Source organism: Centruroides sculpturatus, unplaced genomic scaffold (assembly GCF_000671375.1).
Source record: "Centruroides sculpturatus isolate CEXI.00-Female unplaced genomic scaffold, Cexi_2.0 scaffold1456, whole genome shotgun sequence".
In the NCBI taxonomy this organism is placed as follows: Eukaryota; Metazoa; Arthropoda; class Arachnida; order Scorpiones; family Buthidae; genus Centruroides; species Centruroides sculpturatus.
This window is the reverse complement of record NW_019385554.1, coordinates 155,846-175,226: the sequence shown is the minus strand read 5'-3', so window position 1 is coordinate 175,226 and position 19,381 is coordinate 155,846. Positions and strand designations below refer to the sequence as shown.

The window sequence follows — 19,381 nt, the reverse complement described above, 5'->3', positions numbered from 1 at the left end:
ATTGAGCTTGAATTCTTTGATAGGTGTTAGACATCATAGCGATTAATAGGTTGATAAGTACAACGACCGTAACCATCATATACACACCAAAGACAATTTTCATGACTACTTTGGAAAAGTAAGGGTTTAGATGCATGGGTGGAAGATAGTCTGGTTCAACCAGACCAAACAGGGCAAAGAAGAGCATTTCGAATGTGTCGATAGGCGATTGAAAAACTTGACCCATAACGGGCAGAGAAAAAGTATCGTTGCCGGGTGGTAAGAATACGGGTTGATAAATAGCGCAGACGTGAAGAGAAAAACCAATCAGAAAATGGCCAAAATAGCCAAGAACCGCAGAAGATCTTTAATCAGATCGCGAATGATAACGGTCCAAGGCCCGAACAGATGATGGAAAGTTAAAAAGTTAAGAAATTCTAAAAAGCAGAGCAACAGCGACACCGCCAACAGCTGATTCCTCGTATACAACGTTATTAATCTGGATCTTCCGGAGAATATATATGATATTAAATGCACTACGATAGCCATGCTAGTGACCCACATGATGGCTACTTTAATGTAACCTAGTCCTTCTCTATCTTTGGGATTGGTGACGTCCGATACGAGTATGCCAATTAACCACAGTAGCACTAACCATTCTTGAGGTTGGGGTATTATATTTGCCGACTCCCATAATGGTACCCAAGGATTGATTATAGTGAATCCCAATATGAAAATGAAAAAGATGTGTGATACTAAATAAGACATGAATTTAATAATCGGTATGTTAGATAATTTATGACCCAGTGGACAAGAACAGAGAACCCAGATGACCGGGCATATCATAAATGCTAAAAACAACAGGACGATCTTCCAAGTTGACCATTGTAAGCTTCCCATCCACAGATCGGACAGGTATTTCTGCACAGCAGGATGAGCAACCACTTCTTTTTGTTGTAACTCAATTAAAACATGGAGGAAGGGAGTGTTATGGGTATCCACAGATCTTAATAATGTTCCGGTGTTATAGCTCATGGCCGCTATGGACAGTAAGTCGGCAGCCATTGTCTCGCAATAGGCGGCCGTGTTTTCTAAATCTCTCGCCCGATCTTTCTCTTTAAGTGCTAAAAGTTGATAACTTCTTGCCATTTTAACGGGTATCTATGGGTGCAGCAGAAACAAGAATAAAATCCAATATTGGTTTGTTATTGTGGGCTTTCCCAGAAATTATGAGGTCGACAAGAAACTGGAAAAATTTCAAAAGATTCCCTTCAGATATTATAATTAAAACCTTACATTAATAAAGATTAAATCTTACCGTTTTGTCATCCATTAATACTTGAGTGTCGTGTTCTTTCCTTAATAAGTATTTTAGTACATTATAATGACCAGCAGCGGCTGCTAAACACAAGGGCACTTTACCATCCTGAAATTGGTGTAATATTAATTAATAACTGTATAAATATTTAATTATTTAATGCTTATTATTCAATCCTTCACCTTTGTAACGGACATTGGGGATGCTCCGCTATCTATCAAGAGTTGAACCACTTCTAAGTAGCCATTTTTTGCCGTGTAGTGTAATGCTGTTAATCCATTCTGTTCAATAAATAAATTAAAAATAGCATTTTAAATACCTCGTCTAAGTGTATTTCTACTTAACTGTAATTAATTATCATAGTTGTATTTGTCGAGGAGAAATTTCCCAAATTGCCCAGAACATAAACCTTAATTGCCTTCGTCATAACTCAAGAAATAATTGGTTAAATTAGTGTAAATATTTGTTAATTCGGCGTAACGCGTATCGTAAAATGATAATTACACAAAATGTCAATGCCATGAATTTATGCATTTGTGTTTGCTTACATTATCTATTCTATTGGAAAACAAGAAAGAATATTTCAACACTAATTAACAGAATTTACTTTATAAATATTAAAATGCATCTTCCTTTGGTAAAATCATTGGAAATAGTTTACTTTTCATTAAAACCAGATGAATTAATAATTACAAAAATCTCTTCTACTAACAACATCGTTGTAAATAGCAAACATATACGACACACAAGGATCTTTTTTAATGAATTATCTTGATTTTCTTTAAGTGTACACGAAAAGAAACCTACGTGTCATTTTATATCACTTAAACAATCATTTTTTTTTACCGTAACATCGACTAATATCCTCAACGTAATGTCTAACTATGGGGTAGATCCCCTTGTATAATTTATAAAATAAGAGTATACAACCGCATAAATATAATAGACTCGTTATTGATCCTCGATGGATATTCCGAATTTAAACAATCAATTATTGACGAACACTTCATTTCTACATATTCCGTTCGTACGGTCAAACCTCTGAACAACGGCCACTGTCGGAAACATAAAAAGTGGCCGCTATTTGGAGGTTATTTGCAGCATTTCAGAAAAAAACGTTCCCGTGAAAATGGCCGCCATTTAGACGTGTCCGTTATTTGAGGTTCGACTGTTGTTACGCAAAAGCTTGTTGAATTTTAATCAATTTCACTCACATTGTCACCCGTGTTGATATCTGACCCTTGACCTAACAAGAGGCCCACCATATCTTTATGTCCGTTAGCAGCAGCCATATGGAGGGGCGTTCTTCCTTGTTTGTCGGTAGCGTGAAGTTGTTCGGTAGATCTGCTTAAAAGTAGACCAGCGGCGGCCAAGTGACCCCCACGCGCTGCCATGTGAAGAGCTAAAATTCCCTACAAATATATTTTAATGTAGCATTTTTTAATGAAAATAACAGGATATAGAGGAGTAAAAATGTATAAAAAATTACCTGCAATTCGGTCGATGCGTCAGTCTGTACGCCCGTGCTATTGAGAAGTACACGAACGGTACCTTCGTGACCATTATCTGCAGCAAGATGAAGCGGAGTAAATCCATACTATAATTATAAAAAAAAAACTTAATTAGCTATTTGAATAATTAATCTGGATCTTCCGGAGAATATATATGATATTAAATGNAATAAGAAAGAATAAGGAGACATTTCTATCATTTATATAATGTGAATTCCCCTAGAAGTCAATGAATGTTTAATCCAGTTTTAGAGGTCGACTGATCGGGAAAATTAATTTAAACAGAAAAAAATGCCTCCTTTAAATACACTATATTATCATTTTTTTTTCATTACAACAAAATAAGAAAGATTTAAGATAAAATGTTTCATTTCTCTGCTTGTTTGAAATAGTTAAAGGTATAATTTATCACACATCATATATCTGTAAAGGAAGATTCGACCATTCTGAGATTAATTTAATATTTAATTAAAGTTTTTACGTCTTCGCTGCTTCCGTCAGACGGTCTTTCGCTTCTTATATTTGCAGGTAGTTGAGTCAGCATTTCTCTAACGAAGGTTGTCTGTCCGAAACTCGCTGCCACGTGGAGCGCAGCCATTCCTGTCTGCAATACATTAAAAAAATAACTTAATTTTTGTCCTCGGATGACAGTTTATACCATTTTTTAACTCTTGTAAGCACCTTTTTACTAGTAATCCTCCAAGAAACTGCCGTCTTCAAAGCTTGAAGTACTTTCACGTGTCCGTGTTTGGCCGCTAAATGGAGCGCCGTGTATCCGTCCTAAACAGAGAAAACTTACGTTAGAAAATAAAATTTAATTATTCGAATTTCTATAAATTAACTTTCTTACTCCATTTTCGTCAGTGGCTGATGCTCCAGCTTCCAACAACACTTTAACTAATTTTGCGTGTCCTCCGGCAGCTGCTAGATGCAGAGCGGTATTATTGCTCTAAAAATACATAGAAATTTGCGTTAAAAGTCTTTAATAAATTCAGTCAAACCTCTGAACGACGGCCACTGACCGAGCACAAAATATGGCCGCTTTTCGGAGGTTATTTTGTAAGCATTCTCCCCCCAAAAACTATTCCTAAAAAAGTGGCAGCAGTTTAGAGGTATTCGTTATTGGGAGGTGACCGTTATTGGAGGTTTATTTATTTATAAAACTTTTCTTGTACGAAATCTTAATACTTGAAAGAAACAAAACATCGTTCGCGCGACGCTCTGCCGCTTCGCTTCGCGTGTAAAATCGGTTTAAAATTTATATATTTATTTAAAACAATAAATTATTACACATAATCATTAGCTTGATAATTTAAACCAAATAAACTTGGAGAATATAGTTTAATAATGATTAAAATGTATACAGTATATATTTTAATTAAGAATGCGACGTCGCGCTCGAAGCGTCGCGTTCGCTTCTCGCTTTAACACGAAGCGAAATCAATGTAAATGCACCGAACAAAAATTAAACTTTTTAAATGAATTCTTCGTAGAATAATATAAATATTTATTTATTACCTTATTTCTTGCAGTGGTGACGAGATGACGGTTAAACTTCATCAATTCTTTGATTACAGCCACGCTACCTTTCATGGCCGCTATATGAGCGCAGGTGAAACCGCTCTATACAGAATTAGCGTATTAATTATTTAAATATTTTAAATAAAAGATCATTAAAATAAAGAAATGATTATTTACCGAATTAGCCATTGAAACCAGTTCGGGTTTATGATGTAAAAATAATTTAACAATTTCCGGATGATCATTTTCCGCCGCTAATAGAAGAGGTGTTTGACCTTGCTAAAATATATAAAATAACAATTATTATTGTTTACAATATTTCTTTTTATATTAAATGCTTTATTTACATTATCGATGGCGTGTGCATCCGCATTTAGTTCTAAAAGTGTGCTGCATACGTCCAGCTTTCCCTTTTCGGCTGCCAAGTGGAGCGGAGTTTTTTTAATCTGTAAGAAAAGTACATCGGTAAGTATCCGCCATATTGGAAACGTAGCGCTCCCAGGCCGGTCGCATACAGTATATGCATTACTTACTAGTGTTAAAGCATCCAAAACGGCTCCGTGATCAGCCACTAGATGTTGAACAATCCCGTTGTAACCGTGTTTGGCAGCCAGATGAAGGGGAGTTAAACCTTTTTTAGATCGAGAATTAACGAACGCATTATTTTGTAATAAAATATCAACGACTTCGTGATGCCCGTACTCGGCCGCTAAGTGAAGAGCGGCCTTCCCACTCTACAATATAATTTTTGTTTAAATTAAATCTGGTTAAACATATTTAGATTTCTAAAATTAATAAAATTGCTTCCGTAAACTTACCTCGTCAAAAATATCCACTCTCGCGCCGTGCTGTAGCAAGACTTTAACTAGATTAGGATGTCCCGCGCGGCACGCGTAGAGCAGAGGCGACCATCCATACTGAAAAAAAAAATGAATCGAAATTGTAGTTTAAATTATGTAATTTCTTATTTTATTATTAATTTAAATTTACCTTAGATTGTCTGTTAAATGCAGACTGCACTTCTGCTGGCGATAAGTGCTCTAGGATCTCTTTTAGTATGTCTTCGTTTCCTTCTCTGCTACAATAGTGAATCGATGTTTCTTTCATCTAAAATAATTCATTTTTTGAAACATTAATAATGCCTGTCTCGACAGAGAAGTAATGTCAAAGTATGCTACATTCTGGCATTACTTCTATAGAAGGAACAGTTCAACAGCTAGTGTTGTGTGTGACAGGTACTGTACCATACGGGCTAAAGAATACAGATATTACAACGGGGCAATAACACCCGCATTAATATATGGAAGTAAATGTTGGGTATTATAAAAGAAACAAAATGGACATTGCAAGAAGCAAGAAACAAGAAGACTGCATACTACAGAGACAAGGTATTACTATGGATGACTGGTAATACATAGTAAATTACATGCTCGAGCATTAAGGAATCTGTATTATAGACAGCCAAGAATAGAAAAGCGAAACAAGAAGCACAGACCGAACAGTAGGAAATTATTAATACTACATTTAAAAATATTATATCAAATATCTTACCGCTTTATTCTCCATGTTAACATCCGATCCGCTTTCTAACAACAACTTCACCAAATCTTTATCTTCCGTGGGATAGTGAATATGTTGTTTAGTTATGGCACCCGCATAATGCATCGCGCTTTCTCCTTCCTGTCAATTAAATATCGACAAAATTAATGTATTATCATATTTTTACTTTAAATTTTACGTATTAATTTCATTAAACTTACAACGTTTTGCTGATTGACGAGCGAAACGGTGTCGTTCGAATGTGTACCTTGCCAATGCTCTAATAAAGAACGAGCAATTGGAAAGTGACAATTCTTGACAGCAACGTGTAAAGGTGTTTCCCCATTCTAAAATAAGCAATTTATATTATTTTTTGCAACGTAAGTCAAGAAAATGAAAGTAACCTTCGACCGTTACCTGTGTTTTTACATCAATTCCCGCTCCGTCGCTTAATAGCAGCATAACTGTATCCAAGTGCCCGTGTTTAGCTGCCACGTGTATAGGTGTTTCTCCAGTCTTGAACGTAAAAAATTCATTTATTTAAACGCATTTTATTGAAAAAAAAACAGTTTTTACTAATTTACTAATACTGTATTTGTAAGATTATTAAATTAATTATAATTACAACCAAATCTGGCGTGGCGGTATTTTAAATACGTGGAGGACGTTTCCGTAGAAAAACATATTTAAGATAATTATCATTATTTTAATTAATTAATCCTTTTATTAACGGTAAGAGTGATTTTAAAATAAGCCACTTACTTAACTTCTTATCTCTAGATGTATGGTATCTTAAAAATTAATTAACCATATTATACCCCGATAAAAATCTAGACGTATCTTTGATCATTAACATATATCGGGTTTAGCTTTATATGGAAAAATTTATTATCATTATTTTGCATGTGATAAATATGTTATTTTCAAAACAGAATCTTATAATATAATCGAGATGGGTTGATAATAAGAACAGAGCCGGTTAACGGTCGCTGCGAATCTTAATTATCGTTATCCCGGTGTGGTAAGCGGATATCTAAAAATTTTCAAGAGGATGAACCTAATTCTTGCACCCGATGAAAACGGGTAAGATCGGCTATAATCTAATAATCTTAATCTTTGCTATCGTTACTTTCCGTCCGAGCAACGCCGGGTTCATCCGCTAGTTTGAAAACAACGCCGATATCGCGTCCTTCCCATAAATCACTATATAAATACTTGCGAATATAATCATATTATAAAATATGACATATTTTTCTAGGAGTCGCAATCATTAGTTAATTAAGTACTTTCGAGGGTACTTGGCTCTCGCGCTTAGAGAATACCGAAAGAATTGTAAAAAATCAATCGTTTAAATAAGAATCCGATGTCTATGATTTCTTGATATTTTCCTTCATCCGCGAGAGGGCGTCGTTGGCAAAAACAGACGAAAAGTCGTCTGCTAAAGACGGAAGAGAAGAGACAATTATCGAAGTGTAGATACTCGAAGGACGTGTTCATTTATTTCTTTCTACTTACGTAAGGTTGACGTATCGGTTAGTTTACGCTTGTTGCGTTAGTAAAGCTGTTTTCATTAATTACTTGTACAGCTTTTGAGCCACTCTCGGTACATTCTCTCTCTATTGTATACAATAATGTACTTTTGGCAAACTCCCTCGCCTTTAATTACGTGTAATACTTTAAAGACTATTTCCTGTCACGCGCACGATGCTCGACCCCCGTCCTCCCCACCATGTACTGTACTCTTCTCCATCATCCTCCTCCCCCTAAACTGTACGCGTAATTAATGGATGGCCCCTTTAACCTATTAATTCGTCCTCGGAAGCAGTAACGGGCTGTGCAAAAAATAAATAAATAAATAAAATAGGGGTTGTCCGCGTATATGGATGTTGCTCGTGTGTTTGTATGTGAGTAGGTGGGGACACGATTTTGTTTATCTACTTTCGAGCTTAATAACTCCTCTGCCTTTTGTCGAAATTTTCTGAAGTTTTGCAGGGACGTTTGCTATTAAATTTTGGCGGTTAAAGGTCGACGGGGGGTGAGGAGATAAAGGGGGCTCGCGTGTGGTATCGAGTGGGGACGGGAGATTGCTTACTGTTCTTTCGATTAGTTGTATTTCCTTCGGAATTAGTACAAGATTGCCGTTGAGAACGAATCACGTAGGAACTCTCTTTTTGATGGAAAAAGTATGTCTATTTTCTATAATTTAGAAAGGATATACATTTCGGGCTTAATGCCCTCTTCGGTCCTAAAAATTATTATAAACAAGGAATAACTAATTATTAAAACCTTTGGGTAAAAGGTTTTAATAGTCAGTTATTCTCGACAGCAACCTTGTGTTAATTCCGAAAAAAATACAACATTTTATACGTTATTATCATTTACAATTTTTTTTGTTTTTAATTTGATAAAAATTATAATTATTTTAAATTTTATTTTCGTAGATTTTACAAGAATGTGTTTTTGTTACGTGTTTCGAATTTATTTATGTAATTTTTTTTATGAAGAGTAGACTAATCGGGTGAGTAGTCTGTACGTCATTATATGATATAGAATTACTTCGTAAATATAAAACTATGGTGTATATAATGATATATATATGCAGATTTAATGGTTATCTGGAGTCGAGTAAATCATTAAATTTACATATAATATAAAAATATGAATTAAGAGATTATTATAGGAATATTATCCATTTTATGACTCGTATTATTGCCTTCATTTAATATTTTTAGCCCATAAAAAACGTAAATTTAAAAAATAAATTATTCTTTGCGTTAATTCTGTGCCATTTACACGCACTTTTATGAAGATTTAATCTTAATTCATTATAAATATTATAAAAAGTGGTTTACTTCTATTAGTTAAACGTTTGGTTCCTATGTTTTAAAACTCGTGATCTTGCTTGTTAGTGAGGGTCGTTGTAAAAAATCTAATTTCATAATTAATTTATCAAGGGGTTCATAATTCCTAAGGGCAACTCTTATTTAAAGTTATGAAAATTTAATATTGTTTATAAAAATCCAGCAACGAGTCGCGTAACTTTTCTGGCAAGTTAAAATTTGCGCCATTACGAGATTTTTTTAAAACTTTTTATATTATTAATTATTATAAATGGCAGAAAGCTTAATTTTGAGGTAGAGGGTAGAAACAAGTTTTTTTTTTTTTTTTTAAATAATAATTGTTAGTGCTAATAACGAGTAAATTCATTAAGTCCGACTCCACTAGAGATACGGCACGTGACCCCGTATCGCCCCACTCCTGAACCTTTAATCACCAAAATTTAGTAGAATCGATCCCCCTAACATACAAATTTCCCTGAAAAATTTCAAAAATTTTCGACAAAAGGTATAGGAGTTATTAAGCTTCAAAGTGGGAAACAAAATAGTGCCTCCACACACACACACTAATATCCATACACACAGAAAAAAACCAACTTTTTTTGCATTTCTTGACGTTTTGAAGTCCAAAAATATAAAAATCTTGGGGGGGGTCATTTTTTGACAAATCGCCACACTTTCCCTCTTGTATATAACAGCAGGGAAACCAAACATAAACAAATATTTAAATTTTAAAATGTTAAATACACTCTAATTTAATAAAAAAAAAATTATTTATTTCAGATTATTTTAAAATAAATTTAGTGGAAAAAATATGTTTTAACGTATTTTCCGGCATATAAAACGCACTTTTTTCCCGGAAAATACCGAAAATGGAGTGCTTCTTATACGCTTGCATTTTTTTTTTTATTGTTTTAACAAGCTTCGTTCATTGGTGTAAGCATAAAAATACTGTATTTACAACTTTATCCAAATTAAATAATAGCTAAAAACTAATTTCTTACACTAAAATTCAATAAAAACTGTATTTTTCACCTTGACAGAAATCAATAATTTCATTTAGAAAGAGATATAAAGAACTTTTTATATATAACAATACATAATAAGATTAATTTCGATTAAACAGATTTATTTCATTCATTTAAAACAAAGGGGAAAAAACCTAAAATTTTCAACAAAGGTGTTCGTCCATTAAAATAATGAAAATCCTTACGAATCGATCTTTGAATAGTGTATTGTTAGACATTTTTACTATAAATTAATTAATTGATTATAAAGCCAGACGTATGATTGTCTACGTAGCCTATAAAGCCATCGACATATAATTAAATACACCACGTTTTTGGCAAACTTGACCTTAAAACTACTTATAGATATCAGTTTGGAACTTATAAATCTATATATTAATTGGTAGTAGTGGCAATGATACTAAGTACAACATCACTAATTGTATTTCTTAAGCATAAAAATACATTTTAAAAGTAAAATTAAATGTTCTTATATTTAATAATAATAATATTTATATAGTTTTTAAATTTGCATTACCTCTTGTCTTGCGTTGACTTCTGCACCACTTTTTAGTAACAGCTCCGAGCATCTTAGACCCTTATTAACTCTTGCAGCTATGTGAAGAGGTGTTTCCCCTTCCTTTAGTTAGAGATTTACATACCTTGTATTAATATATTATTATTTAAATAATTGTTAATCGAGAGAATAACTTACTTTTCCTGCTTTAATTTGAACTTGTGCTCCGTAACCTAATAAAATCTCTACTACTTGAGGTTGATTAGCTTGAACTGCTATGTGCAAAGCTGTGAAGTTATCCTAGATAGATGAATTGAGCTTTTTAATTTAATATATTAATTAATTAATTAATTAGCGAAATAACAAGCTTATTTAAGTATAGATACTGTAGAAAAGAGTAAAATTCAGTACAAAACATCTGAAGATAGAAAGATATACGAGGAGGAAGGAAAAAAAAATGCTGCGAGATGTGGAGCCTGGAATTGGAAGACAGATATAATAAAGTAAGGTGAAGAGAAAGATGATGATGAAGGTAGAAACAGGTTTAACGACATTTAACGACCTATAAATGTCAAGTAATGATTTTGATGTTTAATTATATCACGGGAAACTTCGTATATTTTTAAGAATTTCAATTAAGATTTTTTTATTAAATAATAAACACTTGTCTTATGAAACCGAATAGAGATTTAATAATTATTGAAAGGTTCTGCAACCATAAATCAATGATATACTAAGAGTCTGAAGATATTCTTTTGATGTATTTTGATAATTATTAATGATAAACTATCTGCAATATTCCTTGACAGTTTTTTCTTTAAAATCAAATTAAAATATAAAGTGATAATGAGGCAATACAGAATGTCAATGAGATCGAAATTATCGTATATTGTATTTTAAACGATGATAATTTACCAATTAACTGATTACATAATTTATAATTATTGCATACAAAATCATATTAATGTATTTATTTGAAAAAATTTCCTAAGTAACCAATTTATCTTCAGAGTTTTACATTAAAATCGGAGCATAGCAATCTTATAACGTTTTTATTTCAAGAGAAATGTAATATAGATTACTGTGTATCCTTATTATATGACAGGAATTTTAATTTAAAATTTAAATTTTCCGCAGAAAATAGCATAGCAATCTTATAACGTTTTTATTTCAAGAGAAATGTAATATAGATTACTGTGTATCCTTATTATATGATAGGAATTTTAATTTAAAATTTAAATTTTCCGCAGAAAATATCATAAAAACATTTTTAAAATATCAAGGTTTTTAGTACATGTATAACCAAATTTTTCCTATTTTATCATCAATGATATAAATATTTATCGTAAATAATAATGCCGCTGATATATTTTATGATAATAATTTTACAAAGAGTTTTTATGTCAAGTTTTTTAATATAAATAAACACTTTAACAAGAAAACAGTCTAAATTTACTAATAGTTTCTTAAAATTTCTTATTAAATTTCACAAATTCCTCNGATTATTCTTAAGCATTTATATATGTGTGTATAAAAAATAAAATTATATTTAACTCGATTATAAGTTAAAAAAATGTTAATAATTCTAATTTTATAAATTTCTTTTCAATAAATGACATAAATTAATTATTCTTACTTTATCTTTTAGCATTCGAGAGTACCATTAACCTTCTAATGGCAAATTCAGCAGAGGACTTCCTATATTCAATAAAAATTTTAATTATAATCCAATTTGCTTTCCTTTAATCGTAATTAATTAACTTTAATTTTCATCATTACGCTTTATCGCGGCACGACTCTAAAATTGGCCAGCGACTTGCGACTTGTCGCTTTATCGCGGCACGTCGCTCGCCAGTTTCAGAGCCTCCATTTGTATTTTTTTTTTTTTTTTAAATAAGACTATAGAAACACGTACACACCTTAATCGCACATTTACTTAAATGGAAACAAATGCCACAAAATAATTTTTTTTGTTAAATTAAAAAGATTCTCGAAATTATCGATAGGAAAAAATCAAATGTCTCTGTGTCGTAGGGACTTAAATTACGTTTCTTAAATCAATTTTTTAAGTGGGTAATTTATTTATTTATTAAATGAAATTAATTTGAACTTAATTTTTACGTTTATTGCTTCACAAAACTGATTGTACATCGAGTAGAGGAAAAGTTAATGCGCCTATTTATATTGCAGATTTCGTGACTTGGATACGATTTCTTGTCAATCCCCATTTTAGCTGTTTATTCTTGAAATTTCGAAGAGAAAAATTACTAAAAATCTTAAAAATTTCTCAGTAATTTTAAAATCAATTTTATTTTATGATATAGGCCTATATATTATCTAGATATCTTCAGTTGTTATAAAATGATAAATGTTGTATTTGATTTAAATTTTTTCCTTCGTTTTAAGCTCTTAAATATATTAATAATGATAATAATCAAAGCTAAAATTTTGTTTTGATATAAAATTCGATATTAATTCGAAGAATTTGTCGTTATTTCTTCTAAAAATTTAGTCATTTTATAAATTAGAATTTTATAATTTTCATAGATGTTTTCTCCTGACATTCAAGCTATTGTCTATTGGACGACAGAGGATCAATAGAAGAATACAATGGAGGAGGCTGCTACCGAGTACACACCCATAGGAGGTTCTAAAGCTTTCCGTAAAGTTCGCATCGATACATTTCATACATCTGTAAGTTTTAACAGCTTACAGAATATCAATTAAATTTATAACCATTAAAAATGGCTATAAAGAAGTATTGGGATGTTGTAAACGTTGTAACGTTCCTAATATCGAACAAATTACTAAATTAGTTTCTTTATCTGGGTCAGTTTAGATAATTTAATGTCGGCATTCGAGGTATTTTTACGTATAAAAAAAGTCATACTTACGTTTGTTTTAGCATCGACTTGTTCCCCTTTCTGGAGCAAAGTTCGAACGACGTCGACGTGCCCACCCAGCGCCGCTGTATGTAGGCATTTTGCTCCCGCCTGAAAAAATTTAATGATTATTTTAATAAAAATAAGAATTTTTATTGTTAATAATTAGTTAATAAAGTAATTTATGTTAACTAAATCTATTTTTTTTTATAACAGAGACTACGTAATGCTCGGGGAAGTTTCATACATTCATTCGGCTTGTGTTTTTACTTGACAGCATACTTAATATTGAACTTATTGACTGATCATAAAAAATTAAATTTTAGCATAATTTAGTATAAGATATTAATGTATGCACGTACGAATCTATAATTTGACATAATAATCTAGAGATCGAGTTTTGTTTAAAAAGCTGCTATTCTGCTGCATTAACATATGATATAAGACAAAGTTATCTGTTCGAATCTGATATAAATGCATCATATACGGAGATTAATAGTTTCCTCCTTATTCAGAGAATGCTTTTATTAATAATTTTGCATGCCTTGTATTCAATTTCACTCTTTTCGTTAGAATAATTCGAGTTTTTTATATTCAGCAGTTTATATTCTTGTTTTAGAAATATTTGTAGTGACATCACAATTCTAACAATTAGATCCAGATTTATACATAAGCTAAGAGGATAAGAGCCTGTTATAGACTATAGTTTAGAATAAGAAGTCTAAATCCAATCCAACACTCATAGTGATGGATCAATTAGTGAGAGGTTTTAAGCAAGTACGGGCTTGATAGGTCCTTTTTATATAAGTTTATATAATAATATGCTCGTACACACTGTACTTAATATAAGATTACTGGCACGCGCACCCGAGTTCATAATAGTTTATCGATAAACGTATAGGCTACTATATTTTGCGTATCTGAGACCTCTGTAAACTCAAGTACTGTACATGTACTGTACCTAGACAAAAAGTAGATTGCTTAGCCTGAAATTATTATTGTCTATTATAGCCTGAAATCACCTAATAGTCTGAAAGCGCGCGAACCAAAAGGGTTCGTGAACTTGGAGGAAATAAAATTAACTTCTTATTTTTACTACCTCTAAATGAAATTCATTCTATTCTTCAATAAATGAATTAATAATATCTGTAAAGCGTTGACTTCTGCACCACTTTTTAGTAACAGCTCCGAGCATCTTAGACCCTTATTAACTCTTGCAGCTATGTGAAGAGGTGTTTCCCCTTCCTTNTATTATTGTCTATTATAGCCTGAAATCACCTAATAGTCTGAAAGCGCGCGAACCAAAAGGGTTCGTGAACTTGGAGGAAATAAAATTAACTTCTTATTTTTACTACCTCTAAATGAAATTCATTCTATTCTTCAATAAATGAATTAATAATATCTGTAAATTTTACATAAATATATATTAAATCACAGATAGTTTCTCACCATTTTAAAGCACTAATTAGAACTAGTAAACAGCTAAACTTACTCCAACGCTTTCTAGTAAACTAAATTGCTAAACATTGCTGCTATCAATCTAATATATTTACTTGTATCTTTTCGGTCGTGCTGCAAAATCGACGGAAAACACGAAGAATGTTTAATATATTCAATTATAGATCACCCGCATAAATTTAACATTATCTTAAATTGGTTATTCAATCACAAGAAAACGTTTATTAAAATCGATTATAATGTTTCCTTCGTTCTATAGTAAAACGAGGAAAAGGTTATTGAATTAATCCTTAAAACACGGGTATTTTTTAAAGGTTTCTTCATTTCTTTATTATTATTATTTTTTAAAAATGAAGGAAATCACGTATAAATGAGCTTAAACCTTCACATTCAATTGATGAAGGAGATGATTATTTCCAATATTTTTTAAAAAATAACCAATTATTTTAATAAGAATAAAAAATATATATATATATTTACTTTATTAGGCATGTGAAGCGGAACTCCTTTCTTCATAAAAATCATAGCAGTATTGGGATAACCCGCTTTAGATGCAATATGCATCAATGTATCTCCATCCTAGAAAGGTAAGGATTTAAATCAATTTATTGCTTTTATGTGTGTATTTTTATGAATAGAAACGTACCTACTTTTGTTCTGAGGAAAATTGAAGCTTTAAACTTCTCGATAAGTAATTCAATGATGCTGTTGTGACCATTTTGGGCCGCCAAATGAAGTGGTACGCGATCATTTATATCACACAGGTTGGGATCGGCTCCGTGCTGATAAAAATACTTGATCATCTGCATGTCACCGTCTCTTGCAACGTAATGTAAAGGTGTTTCTCCTTTGTGCTAAACATATAAATTATTTTTAAAACAACGTAAATGGGGTGAGGAATTTAGGGAAGAAATCCTTAATGAGTTCTGTAATCAGTTTTCTAGAACATAAGCTGTCCTCCGCGATATATAAAGTCAAAACTCTACCTATGCTTTTCTTATAGATTATTGGTTACAGAAGTTAAAAGGAAGTGACGTATGACGTACGATCATACCAGACAATTGTAATATCAGGTGGTCATATTAACGCATTTACAATTAATTATAATCTAAATATTTTAGTATTATTATCTCCTAAGCAGTTATGACATAATTATCCTACAACCAATCCTGTAACCAATTATGACGTAAATATTTTAGTACCATTAACCTTCTAATGGCAAATTCAGCAGAGGACTTCCTATATTCAATAAAAATTTTAATTATAATCCAATTTGCTTTCCTTTAATCGTAATTAATTAACTTTAATTTTCATCATTACGCTTTATCGCGGCACGACTCTAAAATTGGCCAGCGACTTGCGACTTGTCGCTTTATCGCGGCACGTCGCTCGCCAGTTTCAGAGCCTCCATTTGTATTTTTTTTTTTTTTTTAAATAAGACTATAGAAACACGTACACACCTTAATCGCACATTTACTTAAATGGAAACAAATGCCACAAAATAATTTTTTTTGTTAAATTAAAAAGATTCTCGAAATTATCGATAGGAAAAAATCAAATGTCTCTGTGTCGTAGGGACTTAAATTACGTTTCTTAAATCAATTTTTTAAGTGGGTAATTTATTTATTTATTAAATGAAATTAATTTGAACTTAATTTTTACGTTTATTGCTTCACAAAACTGATTGTACATCGAGTAGAGGAAAAGTTAATGCGCCTATTTATATTGCAGATTTCGTGACTTGGATACGATTTCTTGTCAATCCCCATTTTAGCTGTTTATTCTTGAAATTTCGAAGAGAAAAATTACTAAAAATCTTAAAAATTTCTCAGTAATTTTAAAATCAATTTTATTTTATGATATAGGCCTATATATTATCTAGATATCTTCAGTTGTTATAAAATGATAAATGTTGTATTTGATTTAAATTTTTTCCTTCGTTTTAAGCTCTTAAATATATGAAAAAACTAATATTTCATATAATAAATTATTAATATTATAGTAAATATGAATATAAGGTAGTTCAAAAGTCAGTTAACCGCACTTGCAACCTTAAAATATGTTTAGGTTAACTGACTGTTGGGTCATACTGCGTGCATCAAGATTCATTCAAGATTTATTTAAATATTTATATATTTTAATTTATATTTATAAAAGAAGTTTTAAAGAATTAAATTTATTTTGTTTTTTTAAAATAATTATTAACGAAATTTTATAAATGAACTGTTTTAACTTTCTACTAGGAATTTTCTAGGAAAAGATTTTAACATTTGATAAATTCTTATCGAATGACCTTTTTTTAATGGGTCGATGTGGATCTCGAAAGAGATTTTGAAAGTTTATTTTTTAAATATATTTATGCACGTAATTAACTTCAGAATTAATAAATTAAAATTATTCCATTGAATAAAAATAATTCTTATTGATGGAGATTTCTCATAATTATAATTAATAAATTCGAGTAAGTCTTTGATAAAAATGTACAAAATAACTGTATACAATTTATAAAATAGGTATAAGGCCTAGGAAAGATGCGATAGAGTCCTTCTAAGCCCATATGTAGTTGATTTACGATATTATCGTTTATATACGTTGATATGTGAATCTAAAATGAGTCTCATTTTTTTTTAGAAAACCACAAATATATACGAATAAAATTAATAAAAACAAACTAAAACGATAATTTTCACCATTTATTGAAAGAAACTCTAATTTAACTCTCTAACCTAGGAAAAGAGCCTTTTAAATGGCCCTTTGGCCACTTGTATTTGGGCTTATAAATATATACGAATATAGCATAGAGCAGAAAAGGCACGACTACTACTCGCCACATTAGTGGCTGCAATTTGAAAAAATTGTACACCTATAAATTCCCGCTGTCATCTGTCTGTCTGCCTGGCTATCATTCTTTAATTAATTTCGATTTTAGATAGTGAAAGTCGAGATCAGACATGGAAAGATTGGTGGCAGGAAGCTCCGATTAACTATATATGAATGTCCGATATAGACCAGAAATCAGGTGATTTTATTTAATTCAAACATTTCATCCACAACGGAGTTAAATAGATGACCGGTATGTGTTGTTATCGGGAAAAGTATGATGTATAGGAGAAAGATAATAATTTGAGATCGAAATCATATATTCTAAATTAAACAGATTAAAAATTGTAGCCCGCAATTGTGACGATGTCACAATAATTTTTGCACGTANCAACGGAGTTAAATAGATGACCGGTATGTGTTGTTATCGGGAAAAGTATGATGTATAGGAGAAAGATAATAATTTGAGATCGAAATCATATATTCTAAATTAAACAGATTAAAAATTGTAGCCCGCAATTGTGACGATGTCACAATAATTTTTGCACGTAGACATTCTTCTATTTATAAATATATAAATAATATATTATTATTAATTATTATGTACTTACATTTTGGGCATTGATAGTGGCACCCGCCTCTACTAAAAACTTCAGCATTTCCAAATCTTTTCTCAGTGTGGCCAAGTGTATGACCGAATCTCCTGTTGTAGGTCTTACGTATTCTAACTGTTCTTTGACTTTATCCAATAGCAACTCCCTACAAACTCCATGATTTCCACACTCTACAGCCAATAACAAAGGATTGTCTCCATCCTGCGAGTCAACATTTTGTTCTTTAGAATCCATAATATGATTTTAAAAAGGTAAATAACAATTCAGCAGCGTTAGAAAACCTCGTATCGAACACGCAAACTCCATAAAGATTTATCATTAACAAAAGAATCGTTACCAACGTGTATTTTTTTTATAACTTAGCGACACTTTAAGAGAATTGTGACATACGTTGATACAGATTGTTAGAACGAAGCATTTACAATGCCTAAAATAGGATCTAAAATGTTTATAGATCAATAAACAGTATATACCTATACTCGTATGTATAATGTTACATAACTTAGTTTAAATATTCTTTTTATGAACAAAATTTTAAAGTGGCCCAAAAGTCAGGTAACCGTATTTTATTTTTTGCACGAAAAGTCAGCAATTTGTGTGAGTATTAAAGTGTTTTAAGTTTTGTATTAATGAAGAAAGAAGAACTGTCTTATTATAAGACAGTGATTTAGCTTTTACAATTGTTAACTGACTTTTAGGGCAATTGTTTAAGTGAAAAAGTTATCATTTTTTTTTAAATGTAATGTTTTTAATTTAAATTTTATAACGATTATTCTTAAGCATTTATATATGTGTGTATAAAAAATAAAATTATATTTAACTCGATTATAAGTTAAAAAAATGTTAATAATTCTAATTTTATAAATTTCTTTTCAATAAATGACATAAATTAATTATTCTTACTTTATCTTTTAGCATTCGAGCTTCTTTTCCATAAACTCTTAGTAACATTTGGAGTGGTGCCAATGCAGCTCCGGTTGGTCGAGAGCATAAAATGTGAATTGGCAATTGATCTTTGGGCTACGATAAATAAATATTTTAGTACCATTAACCTTCTAATGGCAAATTCANACATTAATTATTATAAAATTTAATTAAGAATGCAATAAATAATACGTTTTTTTAAAAAAAATTGACTTCAGATTCCTGAATTAAATATACAAATTACATTTCTTAAAATTAATAATATATATATATATAAATGATATTACTCATTTAATTTTATTATTATCTAACCTTTAAAATAAAGAAAAATATTCGAATATATGCGTCATGCTATATTAATCAATGATTTTTTTAGTATAATAGCTCTATAGATTTCTTGTTAACACGTGTTATCATTGAACGTTATGTAAAAATCTTACATGAGATTCTACGA

General features: G+C 31.0%; 1 protein-coding gene and 1 long non-coding RNA gene across 3 annotated transcripts; one reads left to right on the top strand and one right to left on the bottom strand.

Annotated features, from left to right (window-relative positions):
- Positions 1-984: 984 nt before the first annotated feature.
- Positions 985-18,162, bottom strand: LOC111640086 (ankyrin-1-like). The gene is made up of 23 exons (XM_023386086.1): positions 18,001-18,162; positions 15,220-15,423; positions 15,050-15,148; positions 13,124-13,222; positions 10,428-10,529; positions 10,251-10,352; positions 6,286-6,384; positions 6,090-6,215; positions 5,881-6,009; positions 5,320-5,436; positions 5,148-5,246; positions 4,863-5,063; positions 4,677-4,775; positions 4,507-4,608; positions 4,327-4,431; positions 3,659-3,757; positions 3,490-3,588; positions 3,290-3,412; positions 2,787-2,894; positions 2,512-2,709; positions 1,480-1,578; positions 1,298-1,405; positions 985-1,225 (listed from the first exon to the last, which is right to left on the bottom strand). The coding sequence occupies exons 1-23, from the start codon at positions 18,046-18,048 to the stop codon at positions 1,130-1,132; spliced, it is 2,661 nt and encodes an 886-aa protein (XP_023241854.1). The 5' UTR covers positions 18,049-18,162; the 3' UTR covers positions 985-1,129.
- On the top strand, positions 7,354-19,022 carry LOC111640087. 2 transcript variants are annotated; one of them, XR_002759210.1, is made up of 5 exons: positions 7,354-7,471; positions 8,310-8,386; positions 12,777-12,923; positions 15,058-15,156; positions 18,919-19,022. It is a non-coding gene; the product is annotated as an uncharacterized LOC111640087 (long non-coding RNA). The 2 variants fall into 2 exon arrangements; XR_002759211.1 differs by having other exon boundaries at positions 7,364-7,400.
- Positions 19,023-19,381: the final 359 nt, after the last annotated feature.

Excerpts from the sequence above, each read along its gene's own strand:
- LOC111640086 (XM_023386086.1), bottom strand. The coding sequence starts at position 18,048 with ATGCTGAAGTTTTTAGTAGAGGCGGGTGCCACTATCAATGCCCAAAAT. Across the intron at positions 15,424-18,000 it reads CCACTATCAATGCCCAAAAT|CACAAAGGAGAAACACCTTT; the intron begins GTAAGTACATAA and ends TTATATGTTTAG. Across the intron at positions 6,385-10,250 it reads AAGTCAACGCAAGACAAGAG|ACTGGAGAAACACCTATACA; the intron begins GTAATGCAAATT and ends TTTACGTTCAAG.